General features: G+C 46.0%; 1 protein-coding gene across 8 annotated transcripts; it reads right to left on the bottom strand.

The window, feature by feature from the left end:
• Window positions 1–1,701: 1,701 nt before the first annotated feature.
• Window positions 1,702–23,037, bottom strand: ZFP1 (ZFP1 zinc finger protein). 8 transcript variants are annotated; one of them, XM_062176771.1, is made up of 6 exons: window positions 22,934–23,037; window positions 17,092–17,150; window positions 15,819–16,035; window positions 8,029–8,155; window positions 6,406–6,582; window positions 1,702–4,489 (listed from the first exon to the last, which is right to left on the bottom strand). In XM_062176771.1, the coding sequence occupies exon 6, from the start codon at window positions 4,464–4,466 to the stop codon at window positions 3,414–3,416; it is 1,053 nt and encodes a 350-aa protein (XP_062032755.1). In that variant the 5' UTR covers window positions 4,467–4,489; window positions 6,406–6,582; window positions 8,029–8,155; window positions 15,819–16,035; window positions 17,092–17,150; window positions 22,934–23,037; the 3' UTR covers window positions 1,702–3,413. The 8 variants fall into 8 exon arrangements, with proteins under 8 accessions (XP_062032755.1, XP_062032752.1, XP_062032756.1 ...); XM_062176768.1 differs by lacking the exon at window positions 6,406–6,582; XM_062176772.1 differs by lacking the exon at window positions 6,406–6,582 and having other exon boundaries at window positions 8,033–8,155.
• Between the last annotated feature and the right edge of the window lie 3,026 nt (window positions 23,038–26,063).

The following is a 26,063-nucleotide window of genomic DNA, read 5'->3' as shown; positions in this document are numbered from 1 at the left end:
TGCTAATGCACCTGAGAAAGCAGCTGCGCAGCCCAAGTGCTCAGGTCCTTGCCACCCATCAGGAAACCCAGATGGTATCTGGGGAGTCACTCAGTGGATGGAAGAGCTCTCTTGCCTTTGTCTCTGCTTTTCAAAAACAGGAATCTTTAATAAGAAGAAAAACAGCCCTCAGTCTTAAGCTACCCATGCATTTCTGTGTGGAAGACAATTTCTCGATAGGTTTTTCATGTTTCTGCCCATGCTAACTAATTGCCTTTGTTCCAGACTACCCTTTCACATGTCTGAACAGTGACCAGCCTTAGGAAAGCGCTTTCTCTCCAGAGCGGAAGGCAGGTTTGTTTAGCATCCAGCATAACAGAGATAGCTTTCTTTGGGACAAAGGCTTCGTAGCTCCGCTTGCAGCCCATGGTAAGACTTGGTTTTTCCCTAAATTGAGAGGTCCTCTCCTGTAAACATAGCCTGCCTACAACATGTAGCATTACCACGTGATCCTGTGGGAAGTGCTCTGAGCACATGTTGATAGTGGTGGTCTAACCACTGCTACTGAGGAGTAAGCATCACCGGCATCTTCCCAGGTCCATCCGATGTTGTCTCCTGCCGCCAGCCTGGGAGTGGGCAGGTGGACTTGTTAGTCTGCACATAGAGCAAAATCTTAGGCCCTCCAGATCTGGAAACTTTGCCCCTTATCCATAACCCATACTTCCTACTTCCAATTTGATCTTGAATTCTTCCAGATCTGCCTCATTTCCTTGAAATGATTCCTACCAGAGATCTGTGTGCTGGTCAGTCTCTCATGTTAGTATTTGGTGGTGTGGTCACTGTCCACCTGAGAAGACCCTTTTCTCCTGGCTCCCAGGATACCACCCTGCTTGGTTTTCATCCTAACCCTGGTTGCTCCTTCTCAGTCCCCTCTGCCAGTTTCCTCCATTTTTCCTAAACATTTTGGTGAACGCTTGGGGCTCACTGTTTAAATTCTCTTTTCTCGTAGTATCATCTAGCTTTATGACCTACACTGCTATCTATGCAGTAACTCCGAGATCTATATTTTGTTTGACACTGGGTTTTGTGGGGGCATCCTACCTCCAAGTGCAAATTTGGAGGAATGAGATGAGCTGCCACTGGAGGTGAGCAAAGGTGGGGCAGAGGCCGCCTGGGAAGGCCTCCCTGCAGCTGGACCAGCGGAGCTGAGGCCACGAGATCTGCTGGGTGTGCTGTGCGCCCTGAGTGCGCTCTCCACACTTCTCCACTGTATCCCAGCAGGACTGCATGGCTGGGGTTTCCGGTAAATCCAGTCAACTGAAACCTCCAGGAGCCCGAAGAGCAGCAGATAGAGGTGAGGCTTTTCTTTGCCGCTCCCTTCTCTGCTTCTGTTCTTGGCCTCACAGTAGCTCCACCTCGCTAAGGCTGCAACACCCACCTAGCGGGCTCTTGGAAGGCCTTCCGTCTCACTAGGCTCAATTTCCTCTTTGGTTCTTTGGCCCTAGGGGAGGAAAAACATCTTAACGCTGTGGGCCTCTTGTATGCCTCACCATGCCTTGTTTGTGCCTTAACCCTTCATTCCCTCATCTCTGTAAACAGTCCTTTCAAATGAAGAATACAGAATTAATTCAGTTTCCTATGGGGGTCTTCATTGACAGAGCTGATGAAGTTAGAGGTTGTAACTGAAGGAATTCTGTTCTCCAAGCCCATAAAATCACAGGCAAATACACACACATTTAAAGTTTCTAGATCTTTATTTTACAAAAATTGGTTCTCCCTTCCTCATTTCTTTGTTTGGTCTGCAAGAGTTTGCTCTTCCACATTCTCTAATGGAATGCCACTTAACCATGGCACATTTTTTATCATAATCTATTCAATCATTTTCTTATTGATGGTGATTCCCCCTTTTTTCTTGGCCCTTATTCAAAATATATTACACTATACACTGATAAATATATAGTATTAAGTACTGGCACTTTACTTTTTTCTTAGATTCCCAGCAGATTCCTGGGTTGAAAAGTATATGTATTCTTGAAGTTAAGACAATGTTTCCCACGGAGGCTGTCACAATGTGCATTTCCAACAGCAGTGTGCTAAATTAGCTTTTTTCCTGGCTTCCTCGTTGTCAGTGGGTAAATCACAACTTACAAAGACAAAGACTTTTTGGGTTGTGGACATTACTGTAAATTATTTCACAGTCAATAACATTCATATGTAGTCACAGTCCACCTGTGAACCTCAAAAATAAGCCCAATTTTCATTGCCATTTGTAATGCTAATACATGATTTATAACTGATTGATAGGAAAAGGCTGAACTTGTGAACTTGAAATCCAGTTTAAAATGGCATTATCTTTGAGTTACATAAAGACAATGTTTTCATTAAAAATCAAATAGATGGAGAGACTATTGAAGCCCAATTATAAAGAGTTAAAGGAAAGGTAGTAAAAAATGTTTTAGGTTGACAGCAGTGAAACTCAAGCAAGTAGAAATGTCAAATACTGCAAAAACTCACTTCTAAAGTAGATTTTGCAATACAAATTTTAAAAAGCAATAACACAATTCTTTATTTTTCCTCTAAACTCTGAAGTGTAACACTGTCAACTACATAAGCACCCTACAATCTTTTTTGCAAGACAATTCATAAAATACTAAGAGAAACAGGGAAACACACAGAAATACAGGCGCTATCCAGGTTAGATAGTATTTTGGTAAAAGACATGCACTGTGTGTAAACACCCCCAGGTAGGACACACTATCCACGTGGCACTGCTTTCCGTGGTGAGTGTTGAGTGACACGGTTCCCAGCTGCCTCCTTGCACTACCTCGATCTTCATTACCTCACCCCCGCATATCGTATAAAGAATACTCTGGACACCTTCAGCAGACCCAGAGGTTAGTGCTGTCTGGGCAGTGAAGAGGCCACTGAAAACAGTGTCAGTGCAACTTACATGTACTGGCAAGCACTAGGAGAAAACACCGGCCACGTGCTACTTAAACACCTGTTAGACATTTCATTTGGAATGCATACTGGGTTGGAAAGGTACTAAAAAACTGATGTTTACCATGGAAAATCCTGTCTGATGTGTCCAATTCTCCCAGAGGACAAGAATTTTAAACTTCTTGTGACAGATAGATTCAGATGTGAATATTTAAAACATAATTTTTGTATTGTGACGTCGTCCACATACAGCCACTAAACTGCAAGGGTGCTGTTTATGCTGCCTAGAATATTAAATTGATTCACAGTTCATCTGGGTACATCTATTTACAAATGAAGATTTTCTGGTAAGTTTAGCCGCGTGTCGTTGCTAACTTGCAGTATAGTGTTGTCTGGCATTATTTCCCACGTTTTTCACTGTATCAGAATGAATTCCCATGCTCCTCAGTACCTCCATGAGGTTCTGTCGCCACCGGAAGCGTCCTGGTGGCAGACTAGGGCTTCTCTGCTACGTGAACTCGCTGATGGACACTAAGGCGGGACTTCCTGCTGAAAGCCTTTCCACACTCGGAACACTCGTAAGGCTTCTCCCCTGTGTGGATTCTCAGGTGTAACCTCAGCGTGGACCTCTGGCTGAAGGTTTTGCCACACTCAGTACATTCGTAGGGCTTCTCCCCTGTGTGAGTTCTCATGTGAATGATGAGTTGCGAGTTCTGGATAAAGGACTTGCCGCACTCACTGCACTCATAGCGCTTCTCCCCTGTGTGAATTTTCTGATGTATAATGAGGTTTGATTTCTTGAAGAAGGTTTTCGCGCATTCATTACACTCGTAGGGCCGCTCCCCTGTGTGGATTCTCTGGTGTGTAGTGAGTTCAAACTTCTGGGCAAACGTCTTTCCACAGTCGCTGCACTCATAGGGCTTCTTCTCCATATGTGCTCTCTGGTGTACGATGAGGTTGGACTGGTGAGTGAAAGCTTTGCCACACTCGGGGCACTCGAAGGGCTTCTCCCCAGTGTGAATCCTCTGGTGCTTGATGAGGTTGGCCTTATGGGAGAAAGTCTTCTTGCACACGCTGCACTCGTACGGCTTCTCTCCAGTATGTATTCTCTTATGACTGATAAGGAGTGACTTAAAGGAGAAGGCCTTGTCACAGTAGTTACAAATGAAAGGTTGAACCAAATTTTTAATTTTTTGATGTTTAAAAAGGCCTTCTTTATGACCAACAGCTTTTCCACTTTGATGAAATTCAGAGCACTCGACGCCAGGGTGTGCTTTGTCTTGCTTCAGACACAGCAGTGGTTTTCCAAACCCATTGCAGCCATCAGCTTGCTTTCTTGCATAGCTTTTGTTAGTAGTCAGTAAGTCTGCATTATATTTCAGAGTCTTTTCATATAAGTCGTATTTATAGGGCACTTGTCTTAAGGAAACAAACTCGGTGCTCAGATTCAATGTTTTTCCAAAGGGATTACCTCGTTCCTCCACTGGGCTCTTATGGATTATGAACTGCCTTGCCTGCTCCTCGGGGCTGCTGGGGTGGCCCTCCATCTGGTCATCAGCCTTCCAGACTTCTAGGGTAGAGGAAATGAAATTCACTTTGTTAATTCTTTCACTCTAACGTTACTGAATGGAAGTCGCCACAAACGTTCTAGCACAGGGCTTTTCGGTCTGGGACCCAGTCTCAAAATCTCCATGGCTGCAGCTGTTTGGGATAGAGGCCACGATCTGCTTAGGATGCCAGCCTCCCATGGCAGAGGACTTGGGTTTGAGTCTCAGCTCTCCTTCCTCTACTTTTGAATCCAAGCCTCTGGCTAACGTGCACCTTGGTAGGCAGCAGGCAATAACCCAGCAGGTTGGGTCTGCCACCTACGTGGGAAATCCAGCTTGCGTAGCCAGTTTGCAGCTTTGGCCTGACCCAGTCCCAGCTGTTGCTGGCATTTGGGGAACGTAATGGAATGAACTGAAGATCTGTCTGTGTCTGTACCTCTGCCTTTCCAATGGGAAACATTTACACTGGGGATTTATCTCAAAGTTTGAAAGAAAGACAAAAATGTAAAAACTTGTGGCAGAAGATGACAACAGACATGATAAAATGAGATAAAGTGAGATAAACTGAGATAAAAACCAAGGGCGGACCGCCACCTGCAGTGTTAGCATCCCATGTGGGTGCCAGTTCGAAGCCCAGCTGCTCCACTTCCGATCTAGCTCTCTGCTGCGGCCTGGGAAGGCAGTAGAGGATGGCTCAGGTCCTTGGCCCCTGCACACGTGTGGGGGACCCAGAGGAAGCTCCTGGCTTTGGATCGGCACAGCTCCGGCCACTGCAGCCAATTGGGGAGTGAACCAGCAGATGGATGGCCACCCCGCCCTGGCCCCCACCCCTCCTTTCTCTGTGTCTTTCAAGTAATTAAATCTTTATTTTAAAAATAAGAAAAACCCAAGGGCATCAGACACAAAGGCTGGCAATTCCAGGGAGGAAGGAGCACAAAGACCAAGCAAGCAAGTTCAGGGGAAACACCAAGGCAGACGACGCACTAACTCCAGGTTCCTGGGGTGGGACCAGCATTTGTCTACCTGCTTCCAGCCCCTTTGCCTTTATTACTCTGCTCACCTACAGGGAACACCTATCTACAAAGCAGCATTGCTCACAGGGCTGCAGAGCCAATTCTTCCGCTCTAAATCTCAAAGAATCTTTTGCCAAGGATGGCACAGTTCATAAAATAAATCCTAGACCATCACAGGAGAACCACTCCAGTTACACTGCTTTCCTGTTGAAGTTGCTGGATAGTGAATATTTTCACCATCATATCCTATCTTCATTTTCTTTCCTTTTTTTTATTTATTTGACAGGTAGAGTTAGATAGAGAGAGGTCTTCCTTCTGTTGGTTCACCCACCAAATGACTGCTACAACCAGCGCGCTGTGCCGATCCGAAGCCAGGAGCCAGGTGCTTCCTCCTGGTCTCTCATGCGGGTGCAGGGCCCAAGGACTTTGGCCATCCTCCACTGCCTTCCCAGGCCGCAGCAGAGAGCTGACCTGGATGAGGAGCAACCAGGACTAGAATCCAGCACTTGGGGCCGGCACCGCGGCTCAATAGGCTACTCCTCCACCTGCAGCGCCGGCACACCGGGTTCTAGTTCCAGTCGGGGTGCCGCATTCTGTCCCGGTTGCCCCTCTTCCAGTCCAGCTCTCTGCTGTGGCCCGGGAGTGCAGTGGAGGATGGCCCAAGTCCTTGGGCCCTGCACCCGCATGGGAGACCAGGAGAAGCACCTGGCTCCTGGCTTCAGATCAGCGCGGTGCAGCAGCCATTGGAGGGTGAACCAACTGTAAAGGAAGACCTTTCTCTGTCTCTCTCTCATTGTCCACTCTGCCTGTCAAAAAGATAAAAAAAATAGAATCTGGCGCTCATATGGGATGCCAGCGCTGCCGGTGGAGGATTAACTAAGTGAGCCATGGCGCCAGCCCCCCCATCTTCATTTTCTTTAACTTACTTGAAAGGTAGAGAGACAGTGCTCCTATCCGCTGGTTCACTCCCCAAATGCCTGCAACCACCAGGGTGAGGCCAGTTCAAAGCCCGGAAAGCAATCCAGGGTCTCCCATGGGAGTACCAGGAACACAACTTCTTGAACCATCATCTGCTGCCTCCCAATGTGCACATTAACAGGAAGCTGAAATAGAAACTGGGACTCGAACTCAAGTTCTTGGACGGGGAAAGCGGGCATCTCATGTGGCAGCTTAATAGATTTATCAAACACCAATCATAGCATAAACATTTTTTCTTTTAACATTTAGCTTCTTCCCCAAACCAGTATTGTCCCTGCTTTTATCTGGATCTTAAGGCTCAAGTACTTACCAAGCCAGGCCCTTAATCACTTAAGACCTTACTCTTGGGATCCAGAACACTACCAGCTGGGTACTCCAGTATCTGTCCTTCTTGAGACCACTGTACCAATTCTCATGAGCTAAAACATAAACATCACCATTCTGGAAAACTAAGAACACTACTGCAAGAGTAGTAGGATGTGGTAGGCAAGTATCAGAGGCAACCTACCTATACAGTAAAAAAAAAAGTTAAGGAGAGACTGATATTTCAAGGTGTGATTCACAGATCTGAAGTCATCTGCCCTCAACTATCTCCAATAATAGACTTCAAAAATAACTTCCTGGGGGCTGGCGTGTGGCGTAGCGGGTTAAAGCCCTGGCCTGAAGCGCCAGCATCCCATATGGCCACCGGTTCTAGTCCTGGCTGCTCCTCTTCTGATCCAGCTCTCTGACCTGGGAAAGCAGTGGAAGATGGCCCAAGTCCTTGGGCCCCTGCACCCAAGTGGGAGACACGGAGGAAGCTCCTGACTTCAGATTGGCGAAGCTTCAGCTATTGCAGCCATCTGGGGAGTGAACCAGCAGATGGAAGAATTCTGTCTATACCTCTCTCTGTAACTCTGTATTTCAAATAAACATTAAAAGTAACTTCCTGAGGCCGGCGCCGTGGCTTAACAGGCTAATCCTCCTCCGCCTTGCGGCGCTGGCACACCAGGTTATAGTCCCGGTTGGGGCGCCGGATTCTATCCTGGTTGCCCCTCTTCCAGGCCAGCTCTCTGCTATGGCCCAGGAGTGCAGTGGAGGATGGCCCAAGTGCTTGGGCCCTGCACCCGCATGGGAGACCAGGAGAAGCTCCTGGCTTAGGTTCAGCGAGATGCGCCGGCCGCAGCGGCCATTGGAGGGTGAACCAACGGCAAAAAGGAAGACCTTTCTCTCTGTCTCTCTCTTTCTCACTGTCCACTCTACCTGTCAAAAAAAAAAAAAAAAAACCTCCTGAAAAGCATTTTGAAGGTACCAATCTGTTTATAATCCCTGGAATATTATTTCTAGGGGCTTCTACCTGATTGCCCATCTCTCCTTTCCTCTAAAGTTCCAAACTTGCAATTCTAACTGTGCTATCTGTAACTCTTCTTACTGCTCCAATTTGAAGATCATATCTCATTCGATAATTCTTTTAACTGCTCAGCCTTCAGAAAGCTTAAAACTAAAGGACGCAGAACTTGGGAGACACACTGTAACTCACGAAGACCGAGGCCAAGCACCTCACAGTGAAGCGCGCTGGAGCGGGGTCTCACCTACTGACAGCAAGTTGCTGTAGTTCTCCAGCATCACATCCATGTACAGGATCCTCTGAGAGGGGTCCAGTTGTTCCCACTCCTCCTGGGTGAAGTCCACAGTCACATCCGTGAATGAAACTGATCCCTACAATGGCATATTGTTACTCTGCAATGATCGACAGTTTGACATAGAAAATGCACTACCATGTTGTTATAGTCATTCATCATAAACATGTACACCAACTGTATGTTTTGTTCACTGTCATGCCTCTCGACATGTAACTGGTTACCACATTTATTTAGATTCTTCTACGTTTTTGATAGGTTTCTGCTCTCAAGATGTGTACAGGGAGACAGGAACATAAGGACTGGTAACCTGAAGTGAACAATGCACTACTTCTGTGAAGCCAAACAAGAATAAAAAGGTCATTAAAGCTTTGAAATAAGGGACACAATAAATTTCCAACAATAAAACAAATCAACTACAGATCTCCCTGCATCTAAGCCATAAAAGCAGAAAATTATATTTTAAAATATAGAGTTGGATTCAATAGCAAATTAGACACAGCGGAAAAGACAATTAGTGAACTAGAAGATGTCAGAAACTATGCAGGCTGAGACACTCAAGGTACGAAGGACAAGAAATCATCAAAGGGCATAAAAACCACATGGGACAAGCTGAAGAGGTCTAATGTATTTGCAGCTGTAGGAGTGGCAAAACGCAGTATAGCAGTATTTAAAGAGACAATGAGAACTCTCCAAAACAGCTCACACCACAGTTTCAAGAAGTACCACTTATCCAGGTGAAATAAATACAAAATAGTCCCCACACTTAGGTACATCATAATAAATCTAAAGATCTCAAGGCAAAAAAAATCAATTCAGCTATCATACCACAAGAGCAGGCAGAGTCAATATATAAAAACAGACTTGATTTATTAACACTGAAATCTGAATAATTCCATACAATCTTCACAGAACATAATACTGTTTTTCCAGTCATTAAAATATGTAAAACTCAGGGCTGATGCTGTGGCACGGTGTGTAAAGCCGCTGCCTGGGATACCAACATCCCCAATGGGCACTGGTTGGTGTCCCTGCAGTTTTACTTGTGTTCCAGCTCCCTGCTAATGGCCTGGGAAAAGCATGATGATGGCTCCTGCCACCCAGGTGGGAGACCTGCGTGAAGCCCTTGGTTTCAACCTAGCTCATCTGTCTCTCCTTCTAACTCTGATTTTGAAATAAATATTAAAATTCATATTTACTTGAGAGGCAGAGTTAGAGAAAGATAGATCTTCCATCCACTGGTTTGCTCCCCAAATGGCTGCAATGGAGCTGGGCGGACCTGAAGCCAGGAGCCAAGAGCTTCCTCCATTGCAGCCAATTGGGGAGCGAAGCAGTGGACGGAAGATCAACCTTTGTCTCTCTCTCTCTCTGCCTCTCCTTCTCTCTGTGTAACTCTTTCAAATAAATAAAGACACAAAGCCAACAAGTATACGAAAAAATGCTCAACATTAGTCATAAAGGGAATGCACATTAAAACCACAAAGAGAAATCATCTCAACCCAGTTAGAATGGCTATTGTCAAAAAGAAATCGCCGGTGGCAAGGACATGAAGAAAGGAAAATTCTTGTACACTCTTAGTAGAAATGTAAATCAGACAGCTATTTTGTAAAAACGACACACAGGTTCTTCAAAGAACTAGAAATGAAACTATCATGCCATTTAGCAGTTCTACTACCAGATGTATTAACCCAAAGGAAACAAGTCAGTGTGCTGAACAGACAGCATCACTTCCCAAGATACGAAACCAACCTAGGCATCCATCTATGAAAAATGTACAAAAAAGTGGTATACACAAAGGAATATTATTCAGTCACAAAAAAGAACCTGTCATTCGCAGCACTGAAATACAGCAGGCACAGAAAGACAAACAGCACAAGTTCACACTTAACGTGCAGAAGCCAAAAAGTTCATTTCATAGAAGTAGAGAGCAGAAGAGTCGTGAGAGGCTGCAAAGGGTGGACAGGAGAGGATGGTTAACTGGAAGAGGGAATAGTTGGACAGGAGGAACAAATTCTAATATTCTACAGCACAATAAAAATGGCTAGTCAAGAGGATCTAGATTATTCCCAACACAAAGAAATGAGAAATGATTGAGGTGATGTGACCTGATCATTCCAAGTTGTATACATACATTGAGATGTTACCCATAAATAGTATGTTTCAATTTAAAAACAAATGTAAAAAATCAATAATGCAAACTTTTCATCAGACAAAGGTTTTGCAAATAAATGATGCATGTTTGCTAAAACTAAGACTTTCAGAGTTTTCAAAAATACATGCTTTTGGGGCCGGCGCCTGCAGTACCAACATCCAATTTGGGCGGCGGTTAAAGTCCTGGCTGCTCCGCTTCCGCCCAGCTCTCTGCTATGGTCTGGGAAAGCAGTAAAAGATGGCCCAAGTCCTTGGGCCCCTGCACCCATGTGGGAGACCCGGAAGAAGCTCCTGGCTTCAGACTGGCATAGCTCTGGCCATTGCGGCCATCTGGGGAGTAAACCAGCGGATGGAAGACTGATCTCTTTCTCTCTGCCTCTCTAATTAATTAATTTTAAAAAATTGGGGCCGTCGCTGTGGCTCACTTGGCTAATCCTCCGCCTGTGGCACTGGCATCTCATATGGGCACTGGGTTCTAGTCCCAGTTGCTCCTCTTCCAGTCCAGCTCTCTGCTGTTGCCCGGGAGGGCAGTGGGGGATGGCCCAAGTGCTTGGGCCCCTGCACCCACATGGGAGACCACGAGGAAGCACTTGGCTCCTGGCTTCAGGCCAGCGCAGCACTGGCCATAGTGGCCATTTGGGGAGTGAACCAATGGAAGGAAGGCCTTTCTCTCTGTCTCTGTCTATAACTCTACCTGTCAAATAAAATAAATAAATAAATAAAAAATTATGGGGCCGGCGCTGTGTTGTAGTCGGTAAAGCCGCCACCTGTAGTGCCAGCATCCCTTATGGGCACTAGCTCGAGACCCGGCTGCTCCATTTCCAATCCAAGTCTCTGCTATGGCCTGGGAAAGCAGTAGAAGATGGCCCAAGTCCTGGGCCCCTGCACCCACATGGGAGACCTGGAGGAAGATCCTGGCTCCTGGCTTTGGATCGGCACAGCTAAAGCCGTTGTGGCCAACTGGGGAGTGAACCAGTGGATGGAAGACTTCTCTCTCTCTCTGCCTCTCCTCCTCTCTGTGAGTAACTCTGACTTTCAAATAAATAAATAAATCTTTTTAAAAAATAAAAAAATATAAAAAACTACATGCTTTTATGGTGGAGGTGATATCCTCTATGCTGTAGGACAAAGTCACAGCTGGAGGAGGGGGGACTCCACAAAGCAGGAAGCCCTGATTGAAGCCATCTTCTCTGCTGTTTTTATTAGGCTTAATAAGGATGTAATCATTGGGTTTGGGAGTGGAAATCATGCATATTAATGCTAAGTGAAATTGTTGTTCCTTGGTAAAAAAAAAAAATGAGTTTAAGGAGGTGACTGGAGAAATAAGAGGGGAATCTCCTAAAATTTGTCTAGAGCAAAATATTCTTAGGACCATGAGTAATGAGGAGTTCTTTGAGAAAACAGAACAGAAAGAGCATACAGTGCTTGCTCCCACAGAACCCCCTTGCCTCGCACAGGAGTGTGTGATGAGAATGGTGGTACGTGGTTAATATTACGGCAAGTGGACTGATGTACAAGCACAGCCATTCTTACAAAGGTTAGGACGTTATGCCCCTGCTTGGAAATGTAGAACAAAGGAACAAGGAATTCTTACATTAGGCAATGGAATAGATCCTATAAAAAAAAATGGCTGCTGGGGGTGATTTACTTTTAGAAAAATAGGATATAATCATTAGAACTTTCTCTATACAGTTATAACCTTATAAAATAAATCGATTAATCTTTAAAACCTTAGACTTTTTGTCTAGCACCTTTAGATAATTTAAGCAAGTTTCATATAGCTGACACATCCACTATGAACAAAGAAAAGATTAATGGGAAGGATACAATGAGGCCGTGAAAGGAAAATGAAACAAAACAAGATTAATAGAGAAAGGTTATGCATAGACGATCACTTGTGCCGTGTTCTTTCTCAGAAAGAATAGAGGCTTAGGAGGAAGAAGGCTTAATGAAAATACGTGTAAGAAGAGTATAAAACGGAGCGATGAGGAGGAACGGCAGAGAGAGGCCTTCCCTTGCTACCTAAACCTCATCTCCTCGTCTCCATCTCCTTTCTTCGTCGACGCCTCCCCTCCTTCGGGACCCCCTGGACCTGCCGAGGCTGGACTGCAGCACTTTTATAAGAGGCAAACTTCAAATCACATGAAGACTGGGGCCAGCAATGTGGTGCAGTGGGTTAACCCTCTGCCTGCAACCCCTGAGATGCCAGCATCCCATATCGGATGCCAGTTAGAGCCCCAGCTTCTCTGCTTCCAATCCAGCTCCCTGCAAAGGTACCTGGCAAACAAAGAAGTTGGCTCAACTACTTAGGCCCCTGCTATCCATGTGGGAGACCCAGAATGGAGTACCAGGCTCCTGGCCTCAGCCTAGCCCAGCCCCAACTATTGTGGCCATTAGGGATGGAACGTCTCTGTCTTCACCTCTCTGTCACTCTGCCATTCAAATAAATAAATCTTAAATGACATAGAAAGCTGGTCACAAGCATCAATACTTAAACAGAATTACAAAAATTCTATACAATTTAAAAATACACAGTATTTTTAAAAAGAGGACTGGATACACCCACATAAAACTTATAATATTGGTTACCTCTACAATTACGAGACTCTTTTAATGGTGGGGAGAATTCTAGCATTAAGTGAGATAACATAAAACAGAGATGTGGGCACAGGTTTCAGTCCTTCCACTTCCGATCCTGCTCCCTGATAATGTGCCTGGGAAAGCAACGGAATATGGCCCAGTCCTTGGGCCTCTGCACCCATGTGGAAGACCCTGAAGAAGCTCCTGGTTCCTCGCTTCAGATTGCCCAGCTCCAGCCTGTGCGGCCACTTGGGGAGTGAACCAACAGATGGAAGACCTCTCTGCCTCTGTAACTCTGTCTTTCAAATCAATCAATCAATCAATCAATCTTTTAAAAAAAACACCAAAGAGAGGACACGCTATGGGGGGCAGAACCATGCCAGAGTTAAGAGAAGTAGACAGAATTCATGTATGAATTGTGTAATATAAAGAAAAACTTCAATATACATAATATGCCAAAATGTTAACTACTGACCATTGGATGATTTAAGAGGTTGATAACTATTTGATCAAACCATATTCAATTTGTAGACATTCAGCTGGCTCAACATACAAAAACGGTAATTTCATATGGCACCACCTGACATGCTTTCCTTTGTATTTCTGTGCACACTTCACACAATTGTAAAAAAGGAAAAGATAAGGTCTATGATCAAAGAAATTTCAGAACACCAGGTATAGAGAAGAAAGTCCAAGTTTTGAGAGAGGACAAAACAGGTCACACCCTGATAAGCAGACAGAGTGTCTTGAACTTCTTGACTGCAACACTAAAAAGCAGTGCCTTCAAAGTACTGATGGGCAAACTAGAAAAGCTCAATAAAATGCATAAAACAACCACTTACAGGCAGGAGCAACCGGTGCATGGTCACAACTCCTGAAAGGAGTACATAATGAGGGTACCTCCAGAAGTTTGTGGAAAATGGAATTAAATTTTGGTGTAAAAATTTTGAAATCTGTGTATAATTTTTTCCATATATGCATTTCCATGAACTTTTTGAAGACCTTCATATATGAGGGAAGCCCCCACATTCACACTGATGTTGAAAGAACCACAAAAAATAACAATCTTGAATTTTACAGCCAGTATAATGCTCTCCAAAGTGCTTTCTATCCTGACACAAAAGAATACAGTTCAAGCAGAAATGAACGTTGCTGTACAGATTATAAATAAAAATTGGTATTTGTGTCTGCAAAACAACTGGGATTTGGAGGCAAGGTAGTATGATTGTACTCTCCAAAAATTCACATTGGAATCTAGTCCCCAGTGTAACACAATGGGAGCTGTTGCCTTTGAGGGAGGGCTGGGTCATGAGGTTTCCTCTCCCTCATAAGTGGCATTAGGCACCCTCACAAAGGGTTTGGAGGAGGAAACTCATTCCCTTCTTCACCCTTCTGCTTTCTGTCTTGTGGGAACACAGCATTCCTCTCCACCCTGCCCCAAGGGGACACAGCATTAAGACACTACATCTGTAGACACAGTGCGTTAAACCGCCATCTGCAACACTGGCATCTCATATAGCCTCTAGTTCAAGTCCCGACTGCTCCACTTCTGATTCAGCTCCCTGCTAATGCACCTGGTAAAGAAGCAGAACATGGCCCAGGTGCCTGAGCTCCTGCACCCACGTAGGAGACCTGGGGGTTGCTTCTGGCTCTTGGCTTCTGATCAGCCCAGCTCCAGTCATTGTGGCCATTTGGAGAGTGAACCAGCAGATGGAAGTCCCTTCTCTGTCTCTCCCTCTCTCTGTAACTTTACCTCTCAAATAAATAAATACTTTTAAAAAATAAAATAAATAGGGGCCGGCATTGTAGCCTAGTGGGTAAAACTGCCACTTGCAACACCGGCATCCCATATGGGCACCGGTTAGTGTCCCAGCTGTTCCACTTTCCATCCAGCTCCCTGCTAATGGCCTGGGAAAAGCAGTGAAAGGTGGCCCAAGTGTTTGGGCCCCTGCCACCCATATGGGAGAACCACATAACACCCCTGGCTCATGGCTTTGGCCTTGCCCAGCTCTAGTCATTGCAGCCACCTGGGGAGTGAATCAGCAGATTGAAGATCTCTCTCCTTCTGTAACTCGTTCAAAGAAATAAATCTTTAAAAATAGATGAAGGGCCAGCGCTGTAGCGGGTAAAGTTGCCACCTGCAGTGCCGGCATCCCATATGTGTGCCAGTTTGAGTCCTGGCTACTCCACTTCCGATCCAGCTCTCTGCTATGGCCTAGGAAAGCAGTAGAAGATGGCCCAAGTCCTTGGGCCCCTGCACCTACGTGGGAGACCCTGAAGAAGCTCCTGGCTCCAGATCAGCTCAGCTCTGGCTACTGTGGCCAGTTGAGTGAACCAGCAGATGGAAGACCTCTCTCTCTCTCTCTCTCTCGTTGCCTCTCCTTCTCTCTCTGTGTAACTCTTTCAAATAAATAAATAAATCTTTAAAAAAATAGATAAGGAAATAAAACTAATTTTAAAAATTAGATTAAATGAATAAGGACATTGTCTATGCTGTGATGGCTTCAAGAATGTTACAGAGGGGCCACCACTGTGGCGTAGTAGGTTACGCCTCAGCCTGTGGGGCAGGCATCCCGTATGGATGGACGGTTGGTGTTCCGGCTAATCCTCTTCCAATCCAGCTCTCTGATAATGGCCTAGGAAATCAGTGGAAGATGGCCCAAGTTCTTAGGCCCCTGCACTCACATGGGACGCCCAGAAGAAGCTCCTGGCTCCTGGCTTCGGATTGGCCTAGCTCTGGCCGTTACAGCCACACAGGGAGTGAACCAGCAGATGGAAGACTTTTCTCTCTGTCTCTGTCTATAACTTTACCTCTCAAATAAATAAATCTTTCAAAAAAATAATAAAAAACTAACCTAATTAAAAATGGGCAAATGATGTGAATAGACATGTCACCAAAGAAGATAGATGGCAAATAAACATTTAAAAATAAATACATGAAAACAGATGCTCAATCAACATCATGTCATCAGAGAACCATCAATTAAAACAAGATAGTAAAACATACTTACTAGACTAAAACCCAGACCACGGACAACACCGACTGCTGAGGAAGATATGGAGCATCAGGAACTCACTCACTGCCAGCAGGAATGTAAGATGGCATAGCCACTTGGAAGACAGCTTGGCAGTCTCTTACGAAATTAGACATGTCCTTATTATATGATCCAGCAATCATGGTCCTTGGTATTTACCCAAATGAGTTGAAAATTAATGCCACACAAAAACCTGCACACAGATATTTATGATAGCCTTATTAATTGCCAAAACTTGGAAGCAACCAAGATGTTCTTCAACAGGTGAGTGGATAAACTGCGTTCATCCACCCAATGAAACAGTACTCAGTGCTTAAAAAGAAATCAGCTATCAAGCCTTGTACCTGTATCTTAAGACCACTAATTTGAAAAGGTGACCCACTGTATGTCTCTAACCATATGATTCTAGAAAAGACAAGACTAGGGACATGAGACAGTAAAAAGACTAGTGGTTGACAGGGGCTTAGGGAGAAGGAGAGAACAGGTGGAACACAGGATTTTGGGGGGCAGAGAAATTATTCTATAAAACACTACAACAGACGATACATGTCAAAATACCTCTGTCAAAGCCCACAGAATGTACAACACAGACTGACTCGTAATGGAAACCACGGACCCTATAACGTATCAATATTGGCTCATCAAGTGTGACAAATATGACACATTAGTTCAAAACAACCATCTGGGAAACTGTTGAGTGCTGTGGTGAGAGAGGGGGCATATGTGAACTCTCTGGCTTCCCAATTTTCTGCAAACCCAAAAGTGCCCTCAACAATGAAGCCTATTAATTAAAAACAAAACACAAATAAATAGAGCAGTACAAGTCATACACTGTTATATATTTGTGTAAATATGTACTGACAATAATAAAAACTACTCAGGAGAACCCACAGAAAGTAAAGACAAAATTTAAATACCCACTCATACTATATGAACTATCCACAAACAGATAACCTGCTTAATTTGGGTTTTTGTTTCTGTTGATACTGTCCTCAATAGCCCAAAACATCATCTGTGTGAAGTCCATAAAATCTGTTCATATCTAAAGTAGAGAACCAGAGAACTGGTATTCATAATCAATGCAAGACATTTAACTCCCGTTTGCTTTCCAACTGCTGGTACCGACCAGTTATTCTCGCTAAATTCTTCAGGTTAACTCACATATACCTTCCTTATTTTATTTTCCGGCTCATTATAAACATCCTGGAATGCACTGAAAAACAAAGTGGGGAATAAACAAACAACTCACCTGGGATTTGTTCATTTTCTGCAGTTTTTGAGTAAAGGCAGAGAACTGTGAAGGCAGAACTGGAATAGAGGAAAAAGGAATGAATGTTATTAAAGATTCGACCTGCCTCACACCGCGGCACTAAGCTGTTTAGAATCCCTACGCAGCGCTTGGGGAATCCCCACCTCCTAGGAGGCCCCTTGCCTCTGCAGGAGAGAAAGCATCACACAGTCCGCTTCCACCTTCTGTCAAACAGGGGAAACCCAAAAGGCAGACTAACGCCACCAAGTGAACAAGACAATCAACTGAACCCTCCCTGCTGAAAAGATCAGACAGTGAATTTAAAGCAACTATAATTCATATGCTAAAAAATGTCATGGAAAAGGCAGGCAACATCAATGAACAAATGGAGTTTCAGCAGAGATGGAAATTCTAAGAAAAGCCTAATAACAGAGATGTAGGAATACCTTCAACAGGCCTTTAGTAAATTCAATAGAACTAAGCAAAGTTTCAGTAAATTTGAAGATGGGTCAAAAGAAATTCTAAAACTAGAACAAAAAGAAATGGAAGGGGAAAAATTCTAAACCAAAGGGGCTGTGACACAGTATCAAATGGTCCAACAAATAGGGAATAGCAATTCCAAAGAAGTAGTATTTGAAGACACAAAGATCTAGAATTTTCTAAAAATGATATCAATCCAGAGTAGCTCAGAAAATCTGTACAAATAAACACCAAAACACACACAGACACATCTTATCCAAAGCTCTGAAAACCAAGGCTAAATTCCCACAAGCAGCCAAGAGGAGCCAAGATACAGCATCACAGCCCTTTCTCATAACAAACTACGCCAGCCAGAAGACAAGGTGGTGGCATATTTAAAGTGCTGTAAGGAAAACAAACAATTAAAGCAAAAAACCATCAACCCAGAATTCTACACACACACACACACAGAAAATATGTAAAATTTTACGTGTCAATCGAGTTTTCTAAGACAATAAAATGAAATAAAAACCTTTTCAAACAAAACCAGAATTATCAGACCTAAACCACAAGAAATCTGAGAGAAGCACGGATCTACATTTGAAAAATGACCTATGGGGATGGTCAAAATTAAGATAAGTAAAAAATATTTTTTTTAATCACTCTAAAAATAACTATCTAAAGCAAAAATAACAACAATTTGTGGGTTTACAGCATACTTAAAAGTAATATGTATGACAACAATAGCATAATAATGAGATTGAAAGTATGTTATTAAGTATATATAAATAAATATCCATGATGTTTATTGTAAACACTAGCACAATCAATAAAATTTTTATAAAAATTTTCACAATGAACAGTAAGTCAACACTGGAGATAAAATGGAATCATAAAACCGGCGCTGCGGCTCACTAGGCTAATCCTCCGCCTTGCGGCGCCGGCACACCGGGTTCTAGTCCTGGTCGGGGCACCGATCCTGTCCCGGCTGCCCCTCTTCCAAGCCAGCTCTCTGCTGTGGCCAGGGAGTGCAGTGGAGGATGGCCCAAGTGCTTGGGCCCTGCACCCCATGGAAGACCAGGAGAAGCACCTGGCTCCTGCCATCGGAACAGCGCGGTGCGCCGGCCGCAGCGCGCCTACCGCGGTGGCCGTTGGAGGGTGAACCAATGGCAAAAAGGAAGACCTTTCTCTCTCTCTCTCACTGTCCACTCTGCCTGTCAAAAAATTAAAAAAAAAAAAAAAACTCATAAAAAAAAATGGAGTCATAAAAAGTATCCACTTACATCAAAAATAGGAAGAAAAACAGGACAACAGGAACAAAGACCAGATACGACATATAGGAAACTACTAGTAAGATGGTAGATTTTAATCCAATTTTATCAATAACTGGCATAAACATAGCAATTAAACAAGAGGTCAAATTAGATACAAAAGCAAGACCACTGTGTATAATCAGCTTGTTCTAAAAACCAAAACATAACTAAATTAAAAGAATGAAAAAAGGTACATTTTGCAAATACTCCTCAAAAGAAAGCTGGAGGCCGGCGCCGCGGCTCAGTAGGCTAATCCTCCGCCTTGCGGCGCCGGCACACCGGGTTCTAGTCCCGGTCGGGGCACGGATCCTGTCCCGGTTGCCCCTCTTCCAGGCCAGCTCTCTGCTGTGGCCAGGGAGTGCAGTGGAGGATGGCCTAAGTGCTTGGGCCCTGCACCCCATGGGAGACCAGGAGAAGCACCTGGCTCCTGCCATCGGATCAGCGCGGTGCGCCGGCCGCAGCGCGCTACCGCGGCGGCCATTGGAGGGTGAACCAACGGCAAAAAGGAAGACCTTTCTCTCTGTCTCTCTCTCTCACACTGTCCACTCGGCCTGTCAAAAATTAAAAAAAAAAAAAAAAAAAAAAAGAAAGCTGGAAAGATTATATTAACATCAAAGTTGACTTCAGAAGGGCTATTTCCAAGGATTAAAAAATAACATCACAAAAGGTTTCTGGGGGAAAAAACAGTAATATCATTTACGAATCAATGTGTCAAATCATCAAGAAGACATAACAATCCTAAAGGTATACGCTCCTAACAAAATCACTCTAAAATACGAGTATCGAAAATTGCTAGAACTGAAAAAAAGTAGCTAAAAGCACAACTGTAATTGGACACTTGAACACGTTCTCTCAGTAACCGACAGAACAGGCAGATAGAAAACCACAGAAGCTGAGCGACACCAGCAGCTGCCCCGGCCCATTGAATAGTTACCATCAGCAGCACAGTGTTCACTCAAGCATATATAAAACATTCGCCAAGACGTACCATCTTCTTAGTTAGAAAACAGACCACAATAAATTTAAAAGACAGAAATTTATAATATTCTTTGGCCAAATCAGAATTAAGGTATAAATCAATAATAGAGATCTGCATACATTTCTAAATGGTAATGAGTGAAAGTGAAGTCACAAAAGGAGTTTTAAAAAATGGAACTGACTTGTAATGAAAACACTACAGAAAAAATTTGAGGGGCTGGCACTGTAGCGTAGTGGACTAAGCCTCTGTCTGTGGCGCTGGCATCCCATATGGGTGGCAGCTCTAGTCCCCGCTGCTCCTCTTTTCATCTAGCTCTCTGCTATGGCCTGGGAAAGCAGTGGAAGATGGTCCAAGTGCTTGGGCCCCTGCACCCATGTGGGAGACCCGGAAGAAGCTCCTGGTTTCGGATAGGCCTAGCTTTGGGCCATTGAGGCCATTTGGGAAGTGAACCAGCGGATGGAAGACCTTTCTCTCTGTCTCCCTCTCTGTCACTCCACCTCTCAAATCAAAAAAATAAAATATTTTAAAAAAAACTTTTTTAAGTCTTAAGGGCTTTGAAAAAAAATTGAGAAACGTAGCTAAAACAGATTTAGAGAGAAATTTTTAACATTAGAACTACATCCCATATGGGCACGGGTTTGAGTCCTGGCTGCTCCATTTCCAATCCAGCTCTCTGCTATGGCCTGGGAAAGCAGTAGAAGATGGCCCAAGATGGTCCCTGCACCCGCGTGGGAGACCTAGAAGAAGCTTCTGGCTCCTGGCTTTGGATCAGTGCAGCTCCAGTCACTGTGACCAATCGGGGAGTGAACCAACGGATGGAAGACCTCACTCTCTCTCTCTGCCTTTCCTTCTCTGTGTTACTCTTTCAAATAAATAAATCAATCTTTAAAAAAATTATTTACATTGGGAAAAAAAGGTTTTAATGAATGACCTCAGCTACCACCCTATAAAACCAGGAAAAAAAAAAAAAGGACATTAAACACAATAAAACAGAGAAATACAATGAAACCAAAATCTGGTTATTGGAAAGATCAATACTACTAATAAATTTCTAGTAAAATTGGGCAAGGAAAAAAAGAAGACACAAATTACCAATATCTAGAACAATCCAGGAGACATTACTACAGATGCTACAGATATTGAGGAGATATTCTTCAAAAATAAAAACAATCAGCCACATCAATGAAGAAAACAGGAAAGAAATGCCTAATACATAGAGGTGAAAATATCAGTCAAGGAAAAATAGAAAAATGATTACATCTCAAGGGTAGTGAAATGCTACACAATAATAAAATTATTTTATGGGGCCGGTGCTGTGACGAAGTGGGTAAAGCCACCGTCTACAGTGCCAGCATCCCATAGGGGCAACGACTGGAGTCCTGGCTGCTCCACTTCCAGTCCAGCTCTTTGCTATGGCCTGGGAAAGCAGATTGTTCAAGTGCTTGGCCCCCTGCACCCACATGGGAAACCGGAAGAAGCTCCTGGCTCCTGACTTTGGGATCAGCACAGCTCCAGCCATTGCAGCCATCTGGGAAGTGAGCCAGCAGATGGAAGACCTCTCTCTCTGCCTCTCTGTTACTCTGCCTTTCAAATAAATAAATAAATCTCGGAAGGGAGGGAGGGAGGGAGGGCAAGCAAGCAAGCAAACTTGCTAAAAAATATTTCACAAAGATTACAGATGCCGGGCGTTGGGGCACTGCAGTTAAGCCACCACCTGCAGCACCAGCATCCCATAAGGACGCCGGTTAAGAGTCCCAGCTGCTCCACTTCCGACCCAGCTCCCTGCTAATGCACCTGGGAAATCAGCAGAAGATGGCCCAAGTCCTTGGGCCCCTGCAGCCATGTGGGAGACCCAGAAGCAGCTCCAGGTTCCTAACTCTGGCCTGGCCCAGTCCTGGCCACTACAGCCATTTGGGGATTGAAATCAGTGGATAGATCTCCCTCTCCCCCTCTGTTTACCTTCCAAATAAATCCTAAAAAGAAGTTTATAAAGTGCTGAGGATGACAAAGCAGGAGAGGAATAAAGGGTAATGAGTACAGAAACACCCACCATAACAAACACGCCCACTACCCCTAATGTAACCATTACACAATAGAAGTACCAAGCGTTTTTGTTTTTAGATAAAAATGACTGTAAAGTAGGAGAACCACGGGAAATCTTGCATGACCCCCAAAGTGGGGATGGCCTCTGTGTGCCCTCAGTCAATTCGTCCACAGAGAAACCTGCACAGGGCACAACCCATCAGGGAGAAAAGCCAAAGAACAGACGGAGGGGCCGGCACTGTGGCGCAGCGCCTGGGCTAAGCGGCTGCCGGTTCGAGTCCTGGCTTCTCCACTCCCCATCCCGCTCCCTGGGAAGGCAGCGAAAGGTGGCGCCGGGGCCGGGGCCCCTGCCACCCTCGTGGGAGACCCGCAAGGAGCTCCTGGCCAGCCCCGGATATCTGGGGAGTGAACCAGCTGATGGAAGGTCTCTCTCTCTCCCAGAAAAATTTAAAATATCTAAGGCCTACAGACGTCAAGTACCAGCTGGCTGCGCGACCTCGGGTAAATCACCCGCCCCTTTCTGAGACGGCAACCCCGGAAGCCACAGGGACGCCCGGGAACTGGGCACCTCGAGGGCACTGGCCACCCCAGGCCACCCGGGCCCGCCGGCCACCCCGGCCCGCCGGCGCCGCGCGCGCCGCCCAGGGACGCGGCGAGACTTCCGGGGCGTGGCCAGGCGCGGCGGCCCCGCCCCGCGCCGGCCGGGCCCAGTGACGCGTGCGCGCGCGCGCCCCCGCTCGCCGGGGCTTCCGGCCCCGCGCCGGCGCTGCCGCAGAGCCCGGCTGCCCGTTGCCGCCCGTCGGAGGCGCGTCTGCTGACAAAGGGAGCGAGCAGAGTCGTCGCAGCTGCGGCCCGCTGCGCGGCTCCCGCCCCCGGGCGTCCGGCCCCGCGGGCCCCGCTCGTAGGAGGGCGCCGGGCAGCCGCGGACGCCGCCCCGAGGGTCGCTCCCGCCCGCGAGTCGCCCAAGTTTGGGTTCCCACCCTGCCCGGGCACGACCCTATCCCTCAGCCCCAGGCCGCGCAGTGCTGCCGGGCGGCCCCCCTCGTACCTGCAAGGGCACGGCTTCCACTCGTGGCTGGGTGCCAGGCTGGGCCACGGCGGGCAGCGGCCAGGACGCGCAGACACCGGGGCCCTGTCACCCACTCGCGGCTGGCGGTGGGGGAAGGGCGGCCCCCGGCGCGCTCGCAGCGCCACACATGCGCAGAATCGGGGCCTGCTCGCAGTTCCCAGGCTCCTCCGGGGGAGCGGGCCGGCGGGCCGCAGGCCTACATTTCCCATAAGCCTCCGGGGCTGCGCCGTTAGGGACTCTCAGGAAAGTCTACGCCGCGTGTGGAGAGTGGGATGGACGCTGCCCAGTGTAGCCCCTTGGCCTGGCCTGTTTCTCTCAGAGCGGGTTGGGAGTTAGAATCCACTACCCTCACCCAAAATACAAAAACCTAACTTTTAATCTATGATCACTGCGTTTAAATTTGAAAATATGTACAAGCAAGTCATCGCCCATGATCCCGCCTTCCAAAGGCTCTAGGTAACACTAAGTTCACAGACTTAGGTATTTTTTACAAAATTGGCCATAACTCTATCATGTCCTCCAACTGGCTTCCTAGCCTTAAATCACAACCTCCCAACCCCCCGGTCTTATTAACGGCTAGTAGACCAGTTCCATGTAGACAACAATGATTTAGGTTAGAAAATGTGCGTGTGACTGTGACCAAGTATGAAAACTGTGTCCCTATTTAAGGTGTACAGTTTGACAAACTGATAAAACCTTTGGAATATTCACCACAGGCTGGTTAACGTAGCCATCCATCACCTCACGGGGTCACCGTTTTGTGTGTGTGCCTGCTGAGAACACATAAAACCTCAGCACATGTCAAGTGTGCCGTACAGTACTGCTACCACGGCCACACTGTTGTTCATTACTGCTCCAGAACACTTCCATCTCGCTAGCGGAGACTTTGCACCCCTTTGCCAACATTTCCTCCTTCCCCCACCCTCCAATCCCTTTTTAAATTTTTAGAGCAGGAACAGGAACCCAGTGCTGTCCCTTATGGGCGCCAGTTCAAGTCCTGGCTGCTCCACTTCCAATCCAGCTCCCTGCTAATGCACCTGGGAAATCAGCAGAAGATGGCTCAAGTGCTTGGGCCCCTGCACCCACATGGGAGACCTGGAAGAAGCTGCTGGCTACTGGCTTCAGCCTGGCCCAACCACAACCATTGAGGCCATTTGAGGTGTGAACCAACAGAAAGAAGATTCTCTCTCTGCCTTTCAAATACATAAAATTTTTAGACCACTTTCAAGTTCACAGCAGAACCCAAGCAGAAAGCAAGCACAGGGAATTCCCATATATCCTCTGCCATGACAAGGCCACAGCCCTCCTCCCTGCCCCCAACACCCACCCTGGAGCAGAACTGTGTTACAACTCAAGCATCTACCCCCGTGCGTTATCAGCACCCAGAGTCCGGAGCTTACGTCACAGTTCACTCTTCATGTGGCGCATTCTATGGGTTTTGACAAATGCACAGTGATGCCTGTCTACCATTACAGTATCATCCAGAACAATCTCATGGCCCTAAAAATCCGCTGTGCTCAATCTACTTGTCCCTCCTTCTTCCCAGACCCAGGCTGTCTCCATAGTCCTGCCTTTTCCATTGCGTCATATGGTTGGAGTCATACAGTGTGTAGCCTGTGTGGGTTGGTGTCTTTCACAGATGAACCCATTTGTACTATCATCCTACATATAGGTCCCCTGTAACACAGACTGGTCAACAAATGCACCACTTATGGTAACTCTGAGGGAAGTTGCTGAAATAGATACAGAATGAAAACCGGGGACTTGATGGGCTACTGTGCATTTAAGTTTCCTGCATGTCTTCATGGCCTGACAGTTCATTTCCTTTTAGTGCTGCATAATATTCGACTGCCTGGACATACCATAGTTATCTTTCCATTCTGCTGCAGGATACCCAGGTTACACCAAACGTTGGCTATTCTAAATAAAGCGGTTATAAACAGCTGTCTGCAGGCTGTTGGGTGCGTAAAGTTTCCAACCACTCTGGATAAATAGCATGCTTGCTGGATGGTGTGCTATGAGAAAGTTTAGTTTAATAATAGCCTGCCAAACTGTCTTTCAAAATAGCTGTACCACGTTGCACTCCCGGCATCAATGAATGAAAATTCTTGCCTCTGTGTATCCTCACCGGAATTTGGTGGTGTCGGTGCTCTGGATTTGGCCTTTCTAATCGGTGTGTGGCAGCGGCAACTAGCTTTGAATTAAAACAATGTATGGGGTGAGCGTTTGGCTCAGTGGTTAAGACACTACTTGGGACACCAGCAACCCCTATCTGAGTGCCTGGTTCAAGTCCTGGCTCCTCCACTTCCGATCCAGCTGCCTGCTGATGTGTACCCGGAGGCAGCAGGTAACAGCCGAAGTACTTGGGTCCCTGCCACCCACATGGGAGACAAGGATGGAGTTCCTGGCTCCTGGATTTAGCCTGACCCAGCCTGGCTGTTGTGAGCATTCTGGGAGTGAAGCACTGGCTGTGAGATCACTATCTCCCTAATGAAAAAAATAAATAAAAAGAAACCCTTCCATTAGAAAAATAGGCTAGAGGTGTGAATAAACAATGAGAGGAAATACTTATCAGAAATGTTTCTCTTTACTAAACAGGGATAAGTCACATTGGTGGTGTGTATCTGTAACACAGTGCAATGTAACCGGCACTTCTGCACTGGGAGAGCCCTCCCCGTAACCTGTAATCCATGTTTAATCTGACAAACCATGAGACAAATCCCATCAAAGGACAACCTTCAAAATACCCGACCAGGGGCCAGCACTGTGGCATAGCGGGTAAAGCCACCACCTGCAGTGCCTGCATCCCATATGGGTGCTGGTTTGAGTCCCAGCTGCTCCACTTCCGATCCAGCTGTCTGCTATGGCCTGGGAAAGCAGTAGAAGATGGCCCAAGTCCCTGGGCCTCTGCACCTGTGTGGGAGACCCAGAAGAAGCTCCTGGCTCCTGGCTCCTGGTCGGCGCAGCTCCAGCTGTTGCATTCCAACTGGGGAATGAACCAACGGATGGAACACCTCTCTCTCTCTCTCTCTCTCTCTCCCTCTCCCTCTCTGCCTCTCTCTGTAACTCTGCTTTCAAATAAATAAAATAACCTTTAAAAAAATAAATA

Source organism: Lepus europaeus, chromosome 19, assembly GCF_033115175.1.
Source record: "Lepus europaeus isolate LE1 chromosome 19, mLepTim1.pri, whole genome shotgun sequence".
In the NCBI taxonomy this organism is placed as follows: domain Eukaryota; kingdom Metazoa; phylum Chordata; class Mammalia; order Lagomorpha; family Leporidae; genus Lepus; species Lepus europaeus.
Note: the sequence above shows the minus strand (reverse complement) of the source record. Positions and strands in the feature narration are given on the sequence as shown.